Genomic DNA, 24,783 nt, shown 5'->3' on the forward strand with positions numbered 1-24,783 from the left:
ATCACTGTATTTTTAGGCCCTTGAACAAAATGTGTATTTGTTGAATAAATGAATAATTAATGAAAGAATAAACTCTTCCAATTTATCAGCCCTTTTCCTTACTTATCCAAACCAGCCTCGAGCCACCATTTCAACAATATCCCTTTAACAATTTCATTGACCACGCTTCCACTCTCAATTCTTTTTTATATATATTCTACCATACTCCTATGGCCAAACCCCCATCTCTCTCTTTCCACATGTATAATTACACACACACATACCTTCTCTATTCAACTTTTTTCTACATCTATTCTCCTGCTATTGAGAACAGAGGAAAACAACATGGAAAGGAAATAACAGTTTAAGGTATCTCCACAAACGTTACCTCACTCTTGGTACAAACTCTCATGGAGGCGGCTGCCATCTCGCCTCATCCACAGACAGTTACTTAAACTAGTCCCCAGGCTGGCCTTCCACTCTACCCACGCAAGACTGTATTCTTTCCTGCTGCTGCTGCTAAGTCGCTTCAGTCGTGTCCGACTCTGTGCGACCCCATAGACGGCAGCCCACCAGGCTCCCCCGTCCCTGGGATTCTCCAGGCAAGAACACTGGAGTGGGTTGCCAGTTCCTTCTCCAATGCATGAAAGTGAAAAGTAAAAGTGAAGTTGCTCAGTCGTGTCCGAATCTAGTGACCACATGGACTGCAGCCCACCAGGCTCCTCCGTCCATGGGATTTTCCAGGGCTTATCTATCTGTGCTCTGGATTTTGTTTTTTTGTTTTTTTTTTCCTTTTTCTCATAGAGCTTAGTGGTCTATTACATATTCTCTTTCCTATGACACATGCTTCTCTTTGGAGCTTTCCAATTAACAGAGAAACATCATAAATTACCTACCCATTAAAAAAAAAAAAAAAAAAACTCCTTCAGAGTGACTGGCAATGGATATGGGGTTTCTTTGTGGATAGTGACAAAATGTAAAATTAGATTGTAGTAATAATGCCTGTACAATTCTGGGAATAAACTAAAACTAAGTGGGTGAATTGTATCATGTGTGAAGTATCTCTTAATAAAGCACTGAAAAGTTCTTCTGTTATTTCCTTTCCTCACTGCGTTTAGTTGTTCACGTCCCATTCACAGTACAGTCCTCTTTAATCCAAGCTTCTTTCTCTAATGATCCTTAGAATAAGCCAATGAGGAATTTTCAGTTGTTTGTTCAGTCTTCTTTGAGACAGATTCTAAAGTATATGCAGTTATGTTACCAAACTCCAACCCACTTATAATACAGTTAAGATTACTTTTCTTTTTTAAAATTTTATTTATTTTTGGCTGTGCTGGGTCTTCATTGCTGCACGTGGGTGGGCTTTCTCTAGCTGCTATGAGTGACGGGGTCAGAGCGGGGGTCGTGAGGGGGTACTCTCTAGTTGCAGTGCATCCAGGGCTTCCCAGGTGGCTCAGACGGTAAAGAGTCTGTCTGCAATGTGTTTGATCCCTGGGCCGGGAAGATCCCTTGGAGAAGCGGGTGGCAACACAGTCTAGCATTCTTGCCTGGAGAATCCCATGGACAGAATAGTCTGATGGCCTCTAGTCCACAGGGTCTCAGTCAGGACTGACGGCTGACACACACACTCTTGCTGTGGAGCGTGAGCCCAAGGCATGCGGGCTCGGGAGTTGCGGTGTGTGGGCTTAGTTGTTCCGCGGCATGAGGAATCTTCCCAGAGCAGGGATCAAACCTGTCCTCTTCATTGGCGGGTAGATTCTTCACCACTGGACCGGCATGGAAATCTCCTAAAGTTACTTTTCATGACATTAAAATTACTTTTTCTGGCACCTCTCTCTTTTGTCACCTTCAGCTCATTTCCACAAACCTAATTCCCCACCATGGTCTCTTTTACCGATGTACAGGAGGCTCATGCAGTTTCTTCTGTGCAGCTATCCTTCACTCATAACTCTAGCAAGTGTTCTTATTCACCCTTCAATCTCCAGCTCCAGCCTCTCATTTCCCAAACATGCTGGAATCTGCAGTCTAGGTTCAGTGCCTAGTCTCCAGACCTGTGCACACATATAGTGTACTTATCTCTATACTGAATTTATCACAGTATTAGAAGTGCTTATTTATCCATGTTTCTCCACTAGACAACATACTACAGCTGATAAGGGCAGGGACTCGCCTTTTCACTCTTTAACCTTATTACATAATTTAAGTTTGGTAAAAAGTTGTTGAAAAAAAGTTAATGACCTAGTCTTGTTTTTTGTTTTCTCCTTGTCTCACTTTACAATGAACTGTGTATGAATCCTTTAGGAAACAGTCTCTAATAACTTCTCTAGCGTTAACATTTTATGATTTTTTTTTAAGATGCAACTGGTAATTCTTATTCTTTTTTATAGCTGGGTTTTCTAACTCAACATTTTAACAGTGAACAATATAAGAAAGGAACTAACACTTGTTGAGTACCACGCCAGGCCTTTTTATCTATTATATGTCATTTAAATCTGCATGAAATGGGCCTCATCCTACCAGTTCCATATACAGAGTCTCAGGAAGAGCTAAGTCATACAACTACGGGCACTGGGGCCAGGAATCAAATCCACGTTTATTTGTTGCTTCTACTGTATCACCGTGTCGTGTCACAAAACTCAGCACCATAATATGGAGTGGATATAATAAAAGATCACATTTGTTTCAATAACATTCAGGAAGCAAATATATATACTTATATGAATAATGCTAAGTAATGAATTGATATAGTCTGTTAAGAACCCTGAGTATCCACCATACTTAGAATATATCAGGTCATGGTTTTTGAGTGAATGCTGAATCTAATACATAATATATATGTATATAAATAAAATAGGGTGCAATGAGCTGGAAAGTTCTTCAGCTAAAGGTTAATTTGCTGATAATTAACTACTTGGAGTTGTGGGGGGAAAAAAGAAGTCAAAGAAACTTAAAGCAAAAGTTTTCAACAGAGCTTCCCTGGTGGTCCAGTGGTTAAGAATCCACTTGCCAATGCAGGGGACACAGGTTCGATGAAGATTCCGTGTGCCACGGGGCAACTGACCCTGTGTGCCCCCAGCTACTGAGCTGTAGGGCCTACTATTGCGGCAAAAGAAGCCACTTGCTGAGAAGCCCAAGCATGGTAACTCTAGAGTGGCCCCTCACTCACCACAACTAGAGAAAAGCCTGCGCAACAGGACAGACCCAGACAGTCAAAACTAAAATAAATAAACATTTAAAACATTTTTTTAAAGTTTTAAATAGTCTTTAGCAAACACTGATCATGAAAAATACTGAAAGCTTACTTGATATGGCAGTTTCTCAAAAAGTTAAACATAGAATTACCATATAATCCAGCAATTCTACTTCAGAATATACCCAGAGACTTGAAAGCAGGGACTTGAACAAGTATTAATATATGCATGTTCGTAATAGCTAAAAGGGGAAAGCAACCCAAAATATCCACTGACAGACAGATAAACAAAATGTGGTACATACATATGATGAAGTATTAAAAAGGAAGGAAATCTGACCTATGCTACCACATGGACGGAATTTAATAAAATAAGCCAGTTACAAAAGGACAAATATTGTATAATTTCACTTATTGAGATACCTAGAATAATCAAATTCCCCAGAGGCAACAGAACAGTGGTTGTCACGGCCCGAGGGCAGGGAGAGACAAGGAATTACTGTATAAGGTATACAGAGCTTCAGTTTGGGAAAGATGAAAATTCTGGAGATAGGTGGTAGTGACGGTTGCATAACAATAAGGATATACTCAATGCCACTGAATTATAAGTCAAACCACAGTAGAAACCAATATTTGAAGTCAGGACATGTTAAAGTGGAATAAAAAATATAATCTGGTGAACACATATACGTCAATACACATCCAAAGTCTCAAACGGTGCACAGTCACTAGTCACTGTGTGCTCGTTTGTGTCTGACTCTCTGCGACCCCGTGGACTGTAGCCCGCCAGGCTCCTGTGTCTGTGGGACACAGGCAAGAATTCTTCTGGGCGAGAATACTGGAGTGGGTTGCCATTTCTTTCTCCAGAGGATCTTCCCGACTCGGGGACTGAACCCACATCTCTGGCATCTCCTGTACTGGCAGGCAGATTCTTTACCACTAATGCCACCTAGGAAGCCCAATTTCAAATATTCTACCAAGCTAATTTAACAAGCATTTATTGTCTCATTTATTGTCCCAAGCAAAATCCCATTGCTTAGAATCTGGATTTTGAAAATTTGGTAAGCAAAGATACATCACAATCTTCTAGATGTCTCCTGTTCAATATCATATCCACTAACCATATGTGGCTATTTAAATTCACTACAATGAAACATTCAGTTCCTCAGTCAGACTAGCCACATTTCAACACAATGGTCACATGTGACTAGTGGCTATTGTATTGGGCAGCGTAGATATAATGAACATTTCCATTACCCCAGGAAGTTCTGGACTTTCCCTGGTGGCTCAGATGGTAAAGCGTCTGTCTACAACGAGGGAGACCTGGGTTCGATCCCTGGGTCGGGAAGATTCCCTGGAGAAGGAAATGGCAACACACCCCAGCACTCTTGCTTAGAAAATCCCATGGATGAAGGAGCTTGGTGTAGGCTACTGTCCATGGGGTTGCAAAGAGTCAGGTACAACTGAGCAACTTCACTTCAGGAAGCTCTACTGGAAGTTCCATTGCTTTTTTAAGATTATACTGCCAACGGGATATGATAAACTCCTTTGGTAAATAACTGAGGTGTGAGAAGCAGGGTGGGTCAATCGAGAATAAACACAAAGAGCCAATGACACTGATCTGTAGAGAAAACACCTAGCTGGTGGAATGACTCACTTTTTAACTAACAGCATCACAGAGCTACAGAGAGCCATCCTTTCTGATCATAGCTTGCACAAACTTGAATGATGGGAAAGGTTCAGCTATATTGACTTGGACACACAAGTTTTAAAAAAAGGAATAGGACCCTCACATTGGGAGAAATAGTATTAAGTACATTTTCATTTGCAACTCTACAGAATATAATGGAATTTCAAAATTAAAACTACTCAGATTTTATAGCACCATAAAATAATATATGCTCATATGTTAAGTAAACAGGACATGACAAAGCCAAATATATACTAATTCCAGTCACAGAAGTAGATATGGATAATAACTAAAACACAGAAGCAGGTATTAAATAATTATGGACACTTATAGTACCACTATTCAAACTTGGTTAAAACAATAAAAAAGAAAGTAAATGGGCCTATTCAATTCTATTGTAATAATGAATTATTTACTGTTTTGTAAACAATTGCATGTTTGCTCCAACCTCAGTTTCATACACGGAACTCGGTGTATATTTTGTGTTATGCAGTCAGTTGTTGCTCCAATAAAACAAAATGTCCCCTAGAAGGAACATTTTCAAAGAACTGAAAAATTGTGTCTTTTAGAGCCCATCTGATCCCGTTCAAAAATAAACTAAAAACCAGCAATTGCAACCTATGTGATTTAAGATAACTGCATCAAATGAGCAGTGCTTTTGTTTGTGTACCCATCTTCTTTATCTAGCACATAAACCAGGTGACGATACATGCTGGCAAATATATTTAAATATGTACTTTCATATACTGTCAACATGATAAGGTCATAAATAGAATTATAAAGAAATACATCAAGTGCCAGTGAAAAACAACAAACCTTACTTACTACAAATGATGTTCCCTTTACAGTGATATACAACTTTCCCTATGAATCAAAACTCCCTGGTTTCAATAATGTTCTCTTCTAAAATTGTACAGACGTATAAGGTTTTATCTGTTCAATTTCACTAACATACATACATCTTTATATATGAGGTATGTTAACTGGAAGAAGAATAATTAAATTAAAATAGTTAAAAAAATTTAAGGCCATACACAGGCTTTTTGGTGAATACTGTATTTGTCAAAACTGTGTGTTGAGTTTTATTTAAGAAAATCAATGAGAAGGATAAAACAGTTCTCAATAATGTCCAGCACCAAGTATGCTGATGTACGAAAGCTGCAGACTTTATTCTTAACTTCTGTTTGGTTATACGTGTTCAGTTCAGTTCAGTCGCTCAGTCGTGTCCGACTCTTTGCGACTCCATGAATCGCAACACGCCAGGCCTCCCTGTCTATTACCAACTCCCGGAGTTCACTCAGACTCACGTCCATCGAGTCAGTGTACTTGTACATAAATATGTGTTTATCATATTATATGCTTATAATCTTATTTCTTTAACAAATTATTTTCCTAGTTCGTTAAACTAGTGAATAGCCTTAAAGGTTATAGAAATAATAAATATGATTATTGTCCCCTTAAAGGGGTCAAATTGAAAAAGTTCTCATTTTATATTGAGTCAAACATCAAGTCCCAGGTAGGTCACTAACTTAAAGGCTATCCTGCTTACATTACTTTACCCGGCTGGTTTCAGTTTGCTGCTGCGGCTGCTGCTGCTAAGTCACTTCAGTCGTGTCCGACTCTGTGCGACCCTATAGACAGCAGCCCACCAGGCTCCCCCATCCCTGGGATTCTCCAGGCAAGAACACTGGAGTGGGCTGCCATTTCAGTTTCATCATCAGTAAAATGAAAGCGTGGGGAAGATGGCATTTAACAGCTTCTGGTCTAGAGATACATGTTAGACTCAATCAGGTAACCTACCTCTCTCAATACAGGATCAGTTATTGAATTCAGATTAACAGCTCCTTCATAGGTCAGGTAATAGAATACATTGAGGGCTCGAACAGCCTCTGGTCCTTGCTGTTTATAGCCAAAAATGAGGTCAATCCACTGGTGAAGCTGGCAGGAAACAAACTCACTCTCCAGGGCCTGAAAAAAAAATGTAGTTTTCATTATTATGCTGAGTTCTATTTTTAAAAGATAAGAGAGAAATTTAGAATAAGCATTGAAGTTTAACTCTAAACTGTGAACCAAGTTAATCTGAAGTCCTTATTTTCCACTAGAATTTGTTCTCCTTTTTTATAATGAGAGACTCAGCAGCACTTGTCACACTGAATTACAACAGATTGTTTATATCTCAGTATTCATCTACGTGTACTATAAGCACTGTGAAGGCCAGGACTGGGTCTATCTTGGTCACATTTGTAACTCAGGACCTGGCAGGTACTCAATTTATGTTTCAAAGAAATGAGGTCATACAATGTAAAGGCTGGTTTGAAACAGCCAATGTGAAAATATTAAACACTGACTATTCACTTGAAATATTTATAATTTTTCCAGAATTAAAACATTTTGCTGCCCACTGCAACAACCGTAACCACATCATTTGGTTACTTCAACTGAGTTTTTATACCAACAGATTAGACCTTGGGAGTGATCCTTGTAATTACTGAATTATTATTCTATGTAATAATATCAAATTGGACTGAATATTTGATGCTATAAACATAACAGTGTCCAATAAATAATGAATGAACATAATTAAGTTTTCAGTAGAAATGCTGGGCTCAAGATCACTTCCAATTCATCACCATATTCCCAGAGTTACAAGCACTGTACCTAAAACACCATAGGCGCCAATAAATGTTTGCTGAACTTAATAAAGTTTAAAAAGCTAAAGAGTTTTCATAAGCAGAGACTTGTTTTTTTTTTAAAGAAAAGTATTCATTTGTATATTATTTAATGTTGTTAAAAATTATTCCAACATAAAACCATGATGGGCTAGTCTATCAATAAGTAATGTTGTTTGAATAACAGAGCTCTCAAACTCTGAAGTTTAATTTGAAGTGTACCAAGTTACATCAGGTAATGTATCACACTGAAATTCTTATTTTCAGAGTCATAAGTGTATGACTGGGATGCATTTTTGGTGTGGCTTAATGCTGTATTATCAATATTATGAAAAGAAAACTGCTGGTTTTAAAACAAAATTGACTAACTTGTCTAGCAAGCAACCAATAAGATATATAAATAATCTTGTGACAAAAGATGTTCCAGAAGTTCACAGGTATACACTTGTGTACATATGTGCTTTATTAAAATGAGGGCCTATGAATAAGAAAACTGTTTATGGTTAAATTCAAATAATATATTTCCTTTAATAACATTTAACATGGCTTCATAATATATCATATATCATAAAGTGTAAAAATAAAACTCTAGACAATTCTCATATTTCAAAGTATACCTGGACTGAAATAAGCCTTAAAAATATTTAGCTAGTTTCAATGGAAAAGTTACTGTTTAAAGCATCTCTTATAAAACTCACTATACTTATAAATTTAGTAAACAGCTAAGAGAGCACAAAACTTCCTCCTATTTTATTTGACATAGGAAGACAAGGGACTGTAATAACTTTCAGTAAATTCCTATTTTTAGCTCATAGATTTAAAATTAATCTGAAAATCCAGGAACTACTGATGCTAGCACACAAAAAATGATACGTCTGTTTCATTAATTGAGGCCTTGGGTAGTGATGGGAGTGTGGGGTGGGGGTGGAGTACATGTTTAAAGTGACACATAAAAACAGCAATTGTCTTAATTTGTGTGCAGCGCTCTCTACACAAAAGCCCTAAATATGTTCAAATTAGAGCAAGCTGCTTGATTGTCACTGCAGTCTCATGTCACATTAATGCATGACAAACATTAAACCATACACTTAAATGGCAATTTATATCATTTAAATGTTTACTGCCAGACTAGCTCATCACTCATTTAAATGTGACTTTCTGACAGCTAATTTCAGTTAATTTTCTCCAATTCACTTAATTAGAACTTTCAATCAGAGAAGGACCTGTACATATCTTTGAGCTTACATCCTTTTTAGTTGTTGTTCAAAATCTGAGTTAATAAGCTGCTGAAAAGCTCTACGATAATAGATGAGCAAGCAATATCTCTGAGTCTACAAAAATGTGTGAATCTATGAAGCAAACTCACAGTAGGTACTGTAAAGAAGAACCTACACTTATTTATGTAAATAATACTCTGGCCAGTAGTTTAAATAAAAAACGTTTAGTTCATATATACACACTATTGAAACGATAAAAAGAAACCCTGCATCTAAGCTAATTAAAAATTAATGATTTTAAAATTGTTTAATAAGATAAAACAGTCAGGAGTCTCCTGAGTGTCGGTGGTGTTGTGATTTCAGACTATAAAATTCCAGAAGGTTCAGCAAATGATGCAGTACAAATTTTCTCAATATTAAAGCTCTAAAAACTAGGGCAGTTTTATTTTATGTGTTATCAAACAGAATTGTGAGCCTTTCTAATGTTGATTACTTTTTTACGCACATTCAAAATGGTGAAGTTGGTTGGATTTAGATGCTCAAACCTTTACATCTGACACCACCTCAAAATGTTCAGCAAAAATGCTGAAATGACAGGCAGTATGTTCACATCATGTCACAAACGTGCGTGCAGAAATGGCCACAGTGTCACGGTTCGGGCCTCCCCTTTCCCTGTTACACTGGCCAATCCGCAATTTATCACATTATTGGCAAAATCTCTTCCAGAGGTTGATACACACGTTACTTTTATGAATAAATTTTAAACACATTTTAAAAAGCTAAAGCAGTCTTCAGCTCTTTGTCACAACAGAGCTTTTAAAGGGAACACACAAGGACAACTACCAGGGATATATGGGAATTCCCAAGAGTTTAAAAATCACTTTAGTACAAAGTCTGTTCAGGACTTTAACATTCTTTTGATACCAGTGAGTGACAACTGCCTAACCAACAGTATATGATAATAAACAAATGCAGTTACTGAAGACTTGATAGAAGAGGTAAGGACAAGCAGGAGGAAGGTATTAAGGGTAAAAAAATACAAATAATTCAAAATGGAAAACCCTGGGAATACATTTTATAACTTCTGTTTTTGAGATTCAAAACCATTAAATTAAAAATTATTTAATTTCCCTTTCATAAGATTTTTAAAGATACTCTTTAAATACTTGTTTATTATACATTTTGCATCACAAAAAATATAAAAATATGCCAGTGGAATGCTAAGCATCTGAGATTTTTCAAAGCCTTTAAAGACAGACAGTCCTCATTAAGACCAGAGTTAAATACGGTTTGCAGCTAGGGGATAGTAACATTCTTCCCATGCTGCTCTCAAACCTAACCAATCAATCGTTAGCATTCCCCTAGCAGGCTAGACATCATTTACATCCAACGTGTGCTCTGAGAAAAATTTGTGAAAAAGAAAATCCACTGAAATGTCCAACACAATACAATAATATTCAACTCATCTGAGTTATTATGAAATAAATCAGTAACTAATGCTCAATTGTTAAGGTTCAAATAAGTCTATGAAAAGACTACTGTATGAAGCCTCACATGAATTGTCAGTCCAATCCAGGGGGACTCATATTAGTCTTGACAAACTGTCTTGGGGCTGATATCTGTTTTTTTAATGAGATCTATTAAGCAGAGTCTAAAACACTTGAGATATGCTAAAAAGTACAGTATACAGATGTCAAATACAAACACTTATTAGTAACTTTCATTTGTTTGGTCCACATGCAGAACATCAACAAATTAAAGGCTTAATATTATAAAGAAAATAGTAAATTATTCATAAATAACTCATTTGTGTAGCCCTGTGTCAGAAATAATTATAACATATATGAATATGTGTCTAACAATAAATCTCACTGAAAGATCACAATCTATGTTTTCCTGAAACTAACCCATTAAGGAAATGAATTATTTATTGCTAAAAAATGTTACACAAAATTATTCTTGTCTCATATAGTGGAGTCAAATAATACAGTAACTTAGGCAGAAATCATTTGCTTTTTCAAAGAAATTCTAAGCTGTTTGAGAATAAAAATTCTAAAATATAAAGCAATCATATGTTTATTAGTCTAATCATGCTTTAGAAATATTCTAGCAATTGCCTTTTATTTTCAAAAAATCAAATTTTTTCTAATGCAAAATTTAGGTAAAATCAAGAAAACCAATGTCAGTGAACAAAAGAAATTATCAGATAATTGTTTACCTCATGATCAGGAAATCTTAATTGTGTATTATCTGTGTTTCTCATACTTGTAATTCCCAGATTAATGTTAATATTTACTTACACTTTTGCTAAATCTTCTCATATCATGCAATTTTAGAAAAGCAGCTAAACAAAAGCTACTGGTATCTATAGCATAAATAATTTTTATAAAAATCAAATAATCAGGTCAAATTTTATTTAAGTATAGAAATAATTATATAACCAGAAGGAAATAGGTTTCTACAGCCCAGGTACACATCTCTGTACCCCTACCTCACTATTTCTAATCCCAGGCTTTGAGAAGGCCTGATTCTGTTCCAATATACAAAATGCCATAGCTGTAAGTTTCAAATAAAATAAAAATCACTAACTAACTCTCTTGACTTGATATGCATTTAATTATAAGGTGCATTTAATCATATTTTAATAGTTTAAAGCATAAGAATTAGTTTTGTGACTTTTTGTACATGTAATTAAGAGTCTTAATTCATTTGAGTGTAGATAGTACTAAGTTTCAAAGGAGTTAACGTTTGGATTGGCAAAAATGTTAATATACAACATTATGAGCTTAGAATTTTGAAGTATTTTTCATTTTAAATACATGTAATAAGGCCTTCTTATGACACACACACGCACACACGCACACACAAACAGATTTAAAATGAACTGGTCTGTTATGTTTGCATGTGCTGGATTTCAAACACTAGTGGTAATGTTTCCTTAACATTGATATATGACCTTTGTAATTTACATTGAAGAAAGCCGTTTTTTTCAGCCTAATTAGAACTGTTTCAAATTTTCCTGCTAAATATATGATATAAAGTCCTTTCAACTTTTTTATTCTAGAGTTTCTTTCCATGTCAACTTTGTTCCAATCAAAATATGCTTTGAATTAAATGATTTTGATTGAATATGTGGATCACATTTCACTTCTAAGATTTAAAGTCCAAAAAGGAAAAGTTTAGCCTGTTCAAACAAAGCAAGAGCAGCCACTTTGCGGAAAGCTATTCACATTTAAGAAGACTGACAAATTGTTTGTGTGCACCATTAGGTCTAGTTTCTGCAATAGTTGCCAGATTTCCTGTCCCTCTAATAAGATACATTAACTCCTTAAATGCTGGCTCTGAATTCATGAAAAAGCCAAGTAACTCCAGCAAATTTTTAATCTACCTATAATTTCCTTTTCTGAAATAAACTGAAAAAATAGAAAAGAAAAATTGCTGTTACATCAAATTTTGAGAGAAAGAAAGGTCAAGAGAAAAATCAACATTTTTTTTTCATACTGGACAGATACAAATTCAGAATGTGAATATGCTTTCCAAATGGGATTTTTCAAGATGTGACAAATTCACATTAATCCTTTTTTTTAAAAAAAAATTCATTTAATTATCCTATTTAAGGATTACTTGTTCAGGTGAAACACAGCAGTGAAAATACTATTTGATGAACTATAATCTAACATGAGCTTAACATTCTCCCATATTGATTACAAATATATTACAAAATGGTTCCGAATTCAGATATTTACCTTAATGTAAATATATAACAAAAATGTAAAACAGATTTTATATTAGCTACAGAGAAAAGTTTAACTTTGGGGCTTAAACAGTACGCGTGAAGCTCTGACATGAAGAACAACCATTTATGAATGCCAAGGGGGGAAATAAAAGACCATTAAGGATCTAGAAAAAACTGTGGGATGCTAAGAATAAAAATTATATCTGACAGTTAAAAGAATGAAATTTAGTCAACAACATACTGAAGAGCGGACTGAGAGGCAGATAGAGAAATCACTAAAGGAGTTCTGTGCTTTAAACTGCCCTTGAACTGCTGGGCAAAAGAGAGATTGTGCAGCCAAATAGCACACTGCTCACTGCTACATTTATACCATTACTAAAGAAAAGTGAGTTAGTATCATATCCTGATATAACCATCAAGCACTTGTGCATCTTTTGGCAGGAGAATCATTCTGTCTACGATTGTTATTGTGTAGTTTTAAATGGAGTAGTCAACCAGCTGTTATATATTTTATACACTGAAGGCCATGTTTCCTTTGAAATTCATAGTTTTAATCTCAACTGAAGTCTGTATTGCTGTGCGCCAAGATCAAAAGGATTAGGCAAACTTGTACAATTACCCTTCTTTGCAGAGAGATGATTTTTTTCTAATGTTTAAAATAGTCCTATACGCTGACATTTTATCCAACTATTTTCTTTAGAGCTACAGAACATTAAAACATTTAATTAACATTTCAACCTTAGGTCACTCTTAATCTAAAATCTAGGAATTCACAATGTACAGATATGTTAAACTAGCTATAGTGCAACACACTTAGGGAGATGGAGCTTTTTAAAAAAATCTAATAAGGAACGCTAGAGAACAATTAAAATTAGAATATACCCATCTAATTTATCATTTGCTTACACTTTGCATGCCCTGGTTCAGAAAGCAGTTCACAATACTTATAGTAATGAATAGGTATCAATATAAAATAAATTTAACATAAGTATGGTGATGCGAAACTAAGGGTAAGAAGTACATAAAAACTGTGCCATGAAATTCTGTAGACTTGTGAGAGGTATGCCATGTATTTGACGTTAAGCTTTCTAACAGGCAACATAAAGAAAGAAACAAGAACACTTAGAAGAGTCAAAAGTGACTATAATGTAAAAACAAACCAGATGGCCTAGAAAAACACATTATTTCTATTCCTGAGATAAGAAATTCCTCCCGTGGCAATATGATGGAATCCAGGTATGTGACTCTCAGAGGGACTGACTTAATCCTGGGGTAGATCTGAAGTATGGACAAATGGAGAAACTACATATTCTTCAGGCAATCCTGCATAAATAGTATTTCTCTTAGGTAAGGCATTTGATGGTAAATTCTAGATTACATTCTGTGACAAGTACCTGGAATGCAGCCATTTTATTTTGTCCGTAAATGCAGAGCTACATACTTCAACAACAGCTGAACCGAGTGATAGGACTAATAATCTCTTTAAAATGTGAGCAAACAAATGCCTGTGTGAAAGACACAACGAGTCTCTATGGGAGGTAAGCCCACCTTCACTTGGAAGGGGTAGCTGTCTTCCTTAGTTCAAGAGTTTCCTCTGAAAGAAATTCTGCATAAACTTTCCCACATGGATAAATAGCAACAGAAGCTTCTAAATACCAATCATGATATTCAAATACATATTGATGTTAAAATGTTTTAAACCACTGTACTCAATGCCCAACCCTTTACAAAGAATTAGTAAAGGATCCCTAGAAAATTAATTTGAGGTATTCTAAATGGCTATAATGTTCTCTAAGATAAACTAGTTATAAAAATACATACTTAAGAAAATAAAATACTAACCCAAAATTCTTTATCTGCCTAAGTATAGGAAACAAAAGAATAGATTTCCTCTTTAACAATCATAGAAAAATGTATTAATTTGCTGTTGGAAAGCTGGAGGTTTTAATTTTATAGTTGTTTATTAAAAGGAAAACAAAACCAAAAAAATTTAATCCCTTCCCATTTGCTTATCCGCATAGATCTGATAAATACTAGCAGTCTCTTGCCTTTGAAGATGGCCAGACCAGAATCCCTACTTATTGCCAGATGTAGTTTAATCCCACAGGGACTTCAGATAAAAACAAGGAGCTGTCTTCATGGCACCAACGATTCCCTGGACTGACTGCCATAAACTTATATTGGCAAATCAAAATTCTTGGCAAAATAGAACACTTATTATATCACCACTTCCAAGAATATCCAATAAAGAAAAACTTGAACTAGTGAATATGGATGCAAATGTTGAATATTTCTTTTAAGCACTGACAAGTTCAGCCAGAGAATTACATCTGTACTTACTCTGTGTGTTCAATTGTATACATGTACATTACGTAGGGTAAAAGTCTCTTTTCATTCTGCAACTTTTGATTACTATCAGCAGCTCTATCATCCATTCAATCAACAAACTTTGATAAGATTTACTTATACAGGTTTTACTATCAGTTCTGTTCTATGCTAGGTTCTAGGGAAAATGAGATGAGATATCCCTTTGGAGACTAAGGAGGTAAAAAGTCATCTCTAAGATGACTATAAGGCTTCTCTGATGCTCAAATGGTAAAAAATACGTCTGCAATGCAGGAAACCCAGGTTCAATCCCTGGGTTAGGAAGATCCCCTGGAGAAGAAAATGGCAACCCAGTGCAGTACTCTTGCCTGGAGAATTCCATGGGCAAAGGAGCCTGACAGGCTACAGCTCATGGGGTCACAGAGTCAGACATGACTGAGCAACTGACTATCACTGTTTTCAAGATGATTGTAATAGCATATGTGAGAGATACTGAGAACCCCGATCAAGAAGGTAGCAGCAGAAGTGAAGAAGAGGGACAGATTTCACAAAGATTTAAGATGTAAGTTCAAAGCTAGTGGAGGTGATGGAATTCCAGTTGAGCTATTTCAAATCCTAAAAGATGATGCTGTGAAAGTGCTGCACTCAGTATGTCAGCAAATTTAGAAAACTCAGCAGTGGCTACAGGACTGGAAAAGGTCCGTTTTCATTTCAATCCCAAAGAAAGGCAATGCCAAAGAATGCCAAAGAATGCTCAAACTACCGCACAATTGCACTCATCTCACACGCCAGTAAAGTAATGCTTAAAATTCTACAAGCCAGGCTTCAGCAATACGTGAACCATGAACTTCCAGATGTTCAAGCTCGTTTTAGAAAAGGCAGAGGAACCAGAGATCAAATTGCCAACATTCACTGGATCATGGAAAAAGCAAGAGAGTTCCAGAAAAACATCTATTTCTGCTTTATTGACTATGCCAAAGCCTTTGACTGTGTGGATCACAATCAACTGTGGAAAACTCTGAAAGAGATGGGAATACCAGACCACCTGACCTGCCTCTTGAGAAACCTGTATGCAGGTCAGGAAGCAACAGTTAGAACTGGACATGGAACAACCGACTGGTTCCAAATAGGAAAAGGGGTATGGCAAGGCTGTATACTATCACCCTGCTTATTTAACTTACATGCAGAGTACATCATGAGAAACGGTGGGCTGGAAGAAGCACAAGCTGGAATCAAGATTGCCAGGAGAAATATCAATCACCTCAGATATGCAGATGACACCACCCTTATGGCAGAAAGTGAAGAGGAACTCAAAAGCCTCTTGATGAAAGTGAAAGAGGAGAGTGAACAAGTGGGCTTAAAGCTCAACATTCAGAAAAAGAAGATCATGGCATCTGGTCCCATCACTTCATGGCAAATAGATAGGGAAACAGTGGAAACAGTGGCTGACTTAATTTTTCTGGGCTTCAAAATCCCTGCAGATGATGATTGCAGCCATGAAATTAAAAGATGCTTACTCCTTGGAAGGAAAGTTATGACCAACCTAGACAGCATATTAAAAAGCAGAGCCATTACTTTGTCATAAAAGGTCTGTCTAGTTAAGGCTATGGTTTTTCCAGTGGTCACGTATGGATGTGAGAGTTGGACTATAAAGAAAGCTGAGTGCCGAAGAATTGATGCTTTTGAACTGTGGTGTTGGAAAAGATTCTTGAGAGTCCCTTGGACTGCAAGGAGATCCAACCAGTCCATCCTAAAGGAGATCAGTCCTGGGTGTTCATTAGAAGGACTGATGTTGAAGCTTAAACTCCAATACTTTGGCCACCTGATGCAAAGAACAGACTCATTTGAAAAGACGCTGATGCTGGGAAAGATTGAGGGCTGGAGAAGGAGGAGATGACAGAGGATGAGATGGCTGGATGGCATCACCAATTCGATGGACATGAGTTTGAGTGAACTCTGGGAGTTAGTGATGGACAGGGAGCTCTGGCATGCTGTGGTTCATGGGGTCGCAAAGAGTCGGACACGACTGAGTGACTGAACTGAACTGAAGTGAACTAAGATGTAAGTTATTACTTATACCACCAACTGATTACCAATGTGAGAGGTGAAGGGTGACACCCATATTTCAATGTTGACCTTGATCATATTGGAGAAGTAACAGTTTACATGGTAAAAGATTAATTCAGTTTTGAACTTAGTATTAATATTTTGAAGTTTCTTTTATAGATTTGAATTTAACCCTAAGCCTATCTTGGATGTAAATCTGCTAACTATAATAGAAATTTGCATAGTGTTTCAGTATTAAAATATGTCCATGTTCAATACTGAGATGTCTGAGCCAAAAAAATTCTAGGCAACAAAATAACCTTCAGATTTTATACCAGTGATGTCCAGCAGGAGTATAATGCAAGCCAGATACATAGTTTAAAATGTTTTAGTAGCTGCATTTAAAAAAACAGGAAAAATTAATTTTCAATTTTATATATTTAATCAAAATACCATTTAAACATATAATCAATATATAATTATTTTGCATTAAATCTTAGAAATCTGGGATACATCTTATACATACAGCAATTCTCAATTTAGACTAGCCACATTTCCAGTGATCAATAGCCACACATGACTAGTGGTTACCACAATGGGCAGCAAAGCTTTATTCAGTTCCACGTACTGACTCTGCATTCAGATTTTTACAGCATTTTTTATATAAGAGTGAATTCAGGAATTAACAATATTTAATACTTAAAAAATACAGCTTCTCCTACTTAAAAAAAGATAAACTTTATAAAGTAAGAAGCACCTGCAGCAGACGATAAAATGACCTTTGATACAGTTTTGAAGTGGTCATTACAATTCTCAGTGCCCCCAAAGAATGGCTGTATTTTAGGACATGACAGCAGAGATATAATATTTTCACTTGTGAAACAGATGTAATATTCTGGAATGTATATTATTCAGCCATTTATAAACAGCTGAAGAAATGTGGCAGCACTCAAAACATGGCACTATGAATACTCTAACAATAAAAGTAAAAGGCTAACATCACCAGTTATGACGTCATCTGCAAACTCTCCATCCTTGAAAGTTCGTAGTTAGAATTCTAACATACTACTATCTACTCAGCTGTGTCACTGATGTACTTTAAGAACTAACATATAGCCACAGACTACAATTTAGCATAGGAAACACAGTGTTTGCTGAAAATCAGTTATATGAAGTGAGTAGACAATGCGGACGCATTCATAAACCTCATAAATATCCCACTTCAGTAGCAGATGGCACTAGCTTCTGTTTGCCCACTCCTAGAAACCCCGTAACATCTATGGTACAGTCTATGATTCTCTGAATCACAATAAACCGTAGGTCTGACTCTTTCTGAATCATTAATGGAATAATGACTAGTAAGCAGGGTTGGTCTTGTTTAATTATTTTTAGGTAGCCAGGAATACGCAGGCAATGTGAGATCAACAGTGTAAATGGCTTGAAAGAATCAAGTAAATTTGTTACTTTTGCTTACTTACCTCACTTTCACTTCTTAACTAATCTCTCATCTGTCTATTATAGGTACACCACCAAAAATGTTTTGGCTAAAATTACCACCTCCATCACTCACCTGTCATCACTTCATCACTTCACCTCTCAGCACTGTGGTACTTAGGTTTCTAACTCTATTTTCTCTAAGCTTCCTTGATAACATCCCTCCAGATTTTCTTTCTACATTTCTGATTCTCCTTCTCAGTTTTTAATGGAAGGCTTTTCTCATCTGTCGACATGGGCAGTGTTGGCTATCCTCATGATTCAGTCCCAGGCCCTTGTTTTTGATTTAACTCAGACCAGATGAGCTAGACTTCAGCTACCTCAACTGACTATCATGACCACCTCCAGGGCCTCAGGTCCAAAACGTCTGCCTCGGGGAATGCAAACATTATTTATATATATATATATGTATATAAAATAAATATATAAAAATACATTATATATATTATATTATATATTATAATGTTATATAATTATAATACTATATATTATATGTATTACATATTATATATATAATATATATATATAAAAAATGAAGAATTGCTTCTCTTAAACTTGCTGCCTTGCTTGCTTTTCTGATGATGGATGTAAACTTTCCTCCAGTTAACTAATTCAGAAATGGGGCAGTCATCTGGACAGCTTTTTCTTCTCCCTCCAAAACATTATCTACTCAGATAATAAGCCTTTCAAGTATCTTCAAATTTGTTTTTTTCTTCTACTGTGACTATCTTGGGTTCCATGCTTTATTATTTCTTTGCTCAATTATTCTAACACTATCCAAACTGTTCTCTTTCTCTCTAGAATCCCCCTCCCCTCACCCAATTCCAATCTAAAACCTGACCAAGTCACTACTCTCCTTACAATTTTCTAGTGGTTCTCCTTTCTCTAAAGCAGTGGATCTCCAACTTGAAGAGCCACTAAGATCACCTCGAGTACCTGTAAAAACACAGACTGCTGGGCTCCTGCCCACATAGTTCCTGTTTCTATAGCTCTGGAGCTGAGCCCAAGATATGCCTTTTTAACAAGTTCTCAGGTAAGACTGCTGCTCCTGGTTTGGCAACCGCCTTGTGGGCACCACTATCCCAAAGATAAAAGTCCATCTGACTTACAAGACGTTACGGACTGTTCATATACTCTGCCTCCAGTCTTATCTCTCCGTGGGTATCACTCACAGTCTCTTGCACACATACTGAACTCTACCTTCTGAGTTAAGCTGAGTGCACGTGCTATACTCCAATAACATCAAGATCTTTTGTTCACGCTGCTTTGTATCTCTGTAACCCCTTTCTGTCATCCTGCTCCCTCCTTGGTGAACTACTACTCATTCTTAAAGACTAAAATCAAATGTAATTTCCTTGGGTTAGGCACTGTTCAACCTTTCCAAAGTAGCAAAATAAGGCATTTCCCTTGGGCTGCAGAGTAAAAAAACAATTATAACTATGTATGGTGGCAGCTGCTAACTAGATTTGGGGCCGTCATTTCATAACACACAAATATTGAATCATTTTGTTGAACACTAGAAAGCAATGTTATACATCAATAATATCTCAATAAAATTAATATTAAAAATTTATACACACAAACAGATAAAATATTAAATGCTTTAATCATAGCCTAAGCTTTTTCTTTATGGTATATACCACAAGTATTATATTATTTGTTATATGATATATTATCACAAGTTATATGTTTATTTTTTTAGTTTCTTATTTACTATTCATCTCTCTCACTGAACAATATGGTACAAAAGGGCAGGCAATATGTTATCTTTCTCACTGCTATATTCCAAAGACTAATAAGTTGTAGGCACTCACTAAATATTTGTTGAATGAATAAATAAACACATCACTTAATCTATTTCTCTAATTAGTTACTGCCACGTCTGTTTGATCTTCATAATGTCAGCCCCAAAGGGCAGGTGTCATATTCTTCCAATTTTGTGATCACAGACCTAATTACCCAGTAGGCCCCTAATAAATGTCTGCTGAATGAATGAATGGCATTTAAGAAATTCTTGTGATTTAGCACAATTCAACATCTATGCTGAGGGACTATGATCTTAAAGCATTGTATAAGAAGCATGAAATTAACAATAGAAACTTTATCCAGTTGATACTGTGCTAATTTGGTAGAGTTTTAGAAAATGTGAAGAATTTCTGTGATTACTAGCCATTACAAATGATTTGTCTATACTTAACCATACAATCAAAATTGGGATAGGGTGATTACATGGAAAAAAGAAAAAGTGAAGTGTATATTACAGTATCATCTTTCATGTTTTCTTTTTTCTTGAACAACGACAGGAAGATGAATGCAAATGAAGTCATTCATAAACTTGACAAGCCCTCTAGAAAGCCAACGTATTATGCAAGGAAAAGGCATCTGTAGGTCAACTTGTAAGAAATTCACTACCAACTAAAAAACATTATAATTACACTGGCATTTAGTGATTGCTTATAAGGTGCCCAGTTTTATGTTAAATGTTTTACATGGATTATTTTACTTAATCTTCATAGTAACCCTATGAGATAAGCACTACATTTTAAAAACTGTTTTACCAATGAGGTTAAGAATACTAATTAAATAGACTAATGTCACACAGCTAGTAAATGTCAGAGTTGCAACCTGAACCAAGATCTGACTCCTGAGGCCACGTCAGTACACATCCTTTTGAAAAATTCTGAAACAGAATGGTATATACCAAAGTTGCACTATTCTAAAAATATGAAACCTTTTATACTAAGAATTATTTTTAATGGGTTTCACCCAATACCACTAGGTAACACTAGTACTTTTTAAAATTAATTTATTTTAATTGGAGGATAATTAGTTTACAATATTGTGATGTCTCTTGCCACACATCAACATGAATCAGCCAGGGGTACATACGGTATGTGTCCCCCTCGTCCTGAACCACACCCTTCACCTGCCTCACCACCCCAGCCCTCTGGGTTGTCCCAGAGTGCCGGCTTTGGGTGCCCTGCTTTAGGCACTGACTCGCACGGGTCACCTGCTCTCCATGTGGTTGTATATGCTGCAATGCTGTTCTCTCAAATCATCCCACCCTCACCTTCTCTCAGAGTCCAGAGGTCTGTTCTTTACATCTGTGTCTCTTTTGCCGCCCTGTATCTAGGACTGTCTTGGTAACACTAATATTAAGTATTGCTGAGTATACACCAAATCTGATGTGCCATGTCAACCCATAGGCTTCATTTACAGATTTTACTGTTCTTTCAACTGGTTTTCATTTTACACTTGCTTTTCAAAACTAAAAGTTTACAGTTTATTTTTCTACCTTCCTCACTAGTAGCTGAAGGAATCTACAGCTACAATCTACAATCTCATATCTCATTCGTGGAACTGAACACACAGTAAACACTCAAAAAATATTTATAGAACTAATTAAATTATATTCTAGGCCTCTTTTCACTAATTTAACTGTATATTAGGAGATTTTAAAAATCGAATTAAAAAACTCAACCGTTAAACAAGACAGAATACCAACATGTTTGTTAACTGCTAAGTCCAAAGTCTCTCAATAAAGAAGCAGTTGAATTATTTTGGTTTGAGAATTAACAGTAAGAATTCATTCTGCGAATTTCTGAACAACCATGAACATTAGAAACAGAAAACAAAATGTGACTCATATATTTTACAGTGTATCAGATTTTGCTTTGACACATAAAGCTATTTGATTTCTTTTAAATCAAAATACCATGCAAAAATAAAGGAGAGAATTTCTCTCATTTCCTATTTAAATAAACACTTTAACTACCAAATTCGATATATGTTTTTGTTAATTTTTAGAAAATGTTTTTGGAGAAGGCAATGCCAACCCACACCAGTATTCTTGCCTGGAAAAGTCCATGGACAGAGGAACCTGGCGGGCTGCAGTCCATGCGGTTACATGACTGAACATGTGTGCATGAGGGTGGAGGGTGATGGGCTGGTAGCAATAAACTGGTAGAACTAAAAAAAAATAATAATAAAAGAAAAAGAAAATGTTTTAAATACTTTCATGTAATAACACTGTCTCAAACTAACTACTCAGGGCCTTGAACTACACATTTTTCTTTTTTTTTAAAGTACAGCACAAATATTATTTGTCTTTGTGATTTTAGTATCTCTTAAATGTGCCGCCTTGGCAAACACTTTTAAATTAAACTACTATAATAATAAACAATAAAGTCAAACATAAAACTGTTTTGAGACATTTTTTAAGCTTTACAGGTAACTGCCACAAGCTGGTAAAACACACTAGAATATTGTTATACCAGAGTTGGAACCACTACCTTTATTAGGTTAGGAGAATTGGATCAAGGACATAGATGTATTCATTCTGAGAGACCACCATTCTCCTCCTTTGTTTTCAAAAATAAAACTCTTCTTTACAGAATGTCTACCATTGCAGTTAAACCCAAAGGATACAGTTATAAGGTCAGAATCTATGAAATATGTATTAGTGATATAAGCATTGAGATTTTCCTTAAATATGCAGGCGGAAAGACAAACAGCAAGGCAAGAGTTAATTGAAACATTCCTCTCTGGAGTAACTGCAGTGACGAGTGGGGGCTGGTGGCTGGCGGGAGGAGGGTGCTAGGCAGAGAGATCCAGAGTTAATCAGGGAGCAAATCCAAAGCCAGGCATGGATAGGCCTCACTAATGAGCCTCAAGTACCCTGCAGTGGTTTTCAAACTTAACTGGCTTCAAACGATGCCACCCCATGACAGAATGCAGCTAGCCATAAGAGGAGGGTGATTAGAATAAATGACTGGAGTAATTAACTCTGATGTGAAACCACCTGATTGGAAAAGAGAAGCCAAGAGCTATTTAGCTGATGGTCCTCCAGTAGAGAAAGGAAGCTTTCCCTTTCTCTTCTGTGGGTGTTCAGTGAGAACTCAACTCTTTCAAGTAGGTATTTGGTAGCACTAATGAAAAGCAGCTTTCATTCAAGGGCCTTCCCATTCATTTTGAAAGGGGAAGAAAATAAAAGCTTCAAAGTAGAACTAATTTACTTTACTCCCCTACCTCTTAGTGAATTTTGTGTTAGTCAAGTCTGCATGACTATTTATGCTAACAGTCTGCCTCCAAATAATGTCATCAAATACCAAAAAATGCTTATTTATGAAATAATCAGATAAGAATGATTTTAAAGCACTTTTAACTTCCCTTTCTTTAAAAATACTTTACATCACCATGTGTATTTTAAGTATATACAATCTGTATTTCTTACTCATACTCAATAACTCTGGAAAAATGTTTTACACAGAAAACTTGAAATGCATAATAACTGTTGATCAGTGTCAATACTTCCTTCATAAAGTGCATTGGGATCATTCTTCCTATAGCAAGAGCTCCTGGAGTACGGGAGAACGAAAGAAAACACAAATGGTATACACATTTGCTTTTGAAGAGAGAGAGAAAAAAAAAAAAAAGAATGTTAAGGCAAGGAAAGAAAGAATATGTATTTTTTACAAAAAGACAGCTTTCTTAAAGGGCAAATTGAGCCTAAGAATCCACACGCTCTAGTCTGCTTTATTTTACAAAGAGGGGAATTACAAAGACTGGGGGCATTACTACCTGCTGTTTTACAAGTAATCATCAATTCACTGGGCCAGTGTTGTTCTGTACCTGCTGAGTTAATGTTCCTCGACACGCCCCTCCCCCTTAGGCACGTTCTCAAGCTGTCCAAGAACAACTCCCGTGTAGTAGCACATGTAACTTAGCGAATGTTTATGCCTAAACTCAGATTTATTTGACAGCTTTACACCTTTGGGCATGATATAATTAAATGTTTTGACAGCTAAACAAAAACTGTATAAATTTAGAAGCTATTAGGAGCTCAGCATCTAGAACCAAATTGAAGTAATTTGCTTATACCCTAAACCATTTTTAGCCACTCATTGAAATAAAAAAGCACAAGAGAGGGGCAAATGTCTATTGAAGTGTTTTAGCGATTTCCTTCACATTTCTTCTATGGAGAATGCTGCTGCTGCTGCTAAGTCCCTTCAGTCGTGTCTGACTCTGTGCGACCCCATAGACAGGAGCCCACCAGGCTCCGCCATCCCTGGGATTCTCCAGGCAAGAACACTGGAGTGGATTGCCGTTTCCTTCTCCAATGCATGAAAGTGAAGAGTGAAAATGAAGTCGCTCAGTCGTGTCCGGCTCTTAGCGACCCCATGGAATGCAGCCTACCAGGCTCCTCCATCCATGGGATTTTCCAGGCAAGAGTACTGGAGTGGGTTGCCATTGCCTTCTCCTACTCCACTTATAAATACTGACAATGACTTTCATATCAAAAAAGGGAACATAAGCAAATTTAAGATAATAAATTTAACCCTTCAGTTCAGTCTCTCAGTCATGTCCGACTCTTTGCAACACCATGGACTGCAGCACGCCAGGCCTTCCTGTCCATCACCAACTCCCAGGACCTACTC

The 24,783-nt window shown here is 36.3% G+C and overlaps 1 protein-coding gene across 7 annotated transcripts in view; it reads right to left on the reverse strand.

Moving 5' to 3' along the window:
• LRBA (LPS responsive beige-like anchor protein) overlaps positions 1–24,783 on the reverse strand; it is a 747,585-nt gene that overhangs the window by 77,663 nt on the left and 645,139 nt on the right. For all 7 annotated transcript variants that reach the window (XM_025267094.3, XM_044930515.2, XM_025267095.3 and 4 more), the window contains one exon: positions 6,660–6,827. In XM_025267094.3, the coding sequence (XP_025122879.2) occupies positions 6,660–6,827 (168 nt within the window). The remainder of the gene's footprint in view (positions 1–6,659; positions 6,828–24,783) is intronic.

This window comes from Bubalus bubalis, chromosome 17 (genome assembly GCF_019923935.1).
Source record: "Bubalus bubalis isolate 160015118507 breed Murrah chromosome 17, NDDB_SH_1, whole genome shotgun sequence".
Classification (NCBI taxonomy): Eukaryota; Metazoa; Chordata; class Mammalia; order Artiodactyla; family Bovidae; genus Bubalus; species Bubalus bubalis.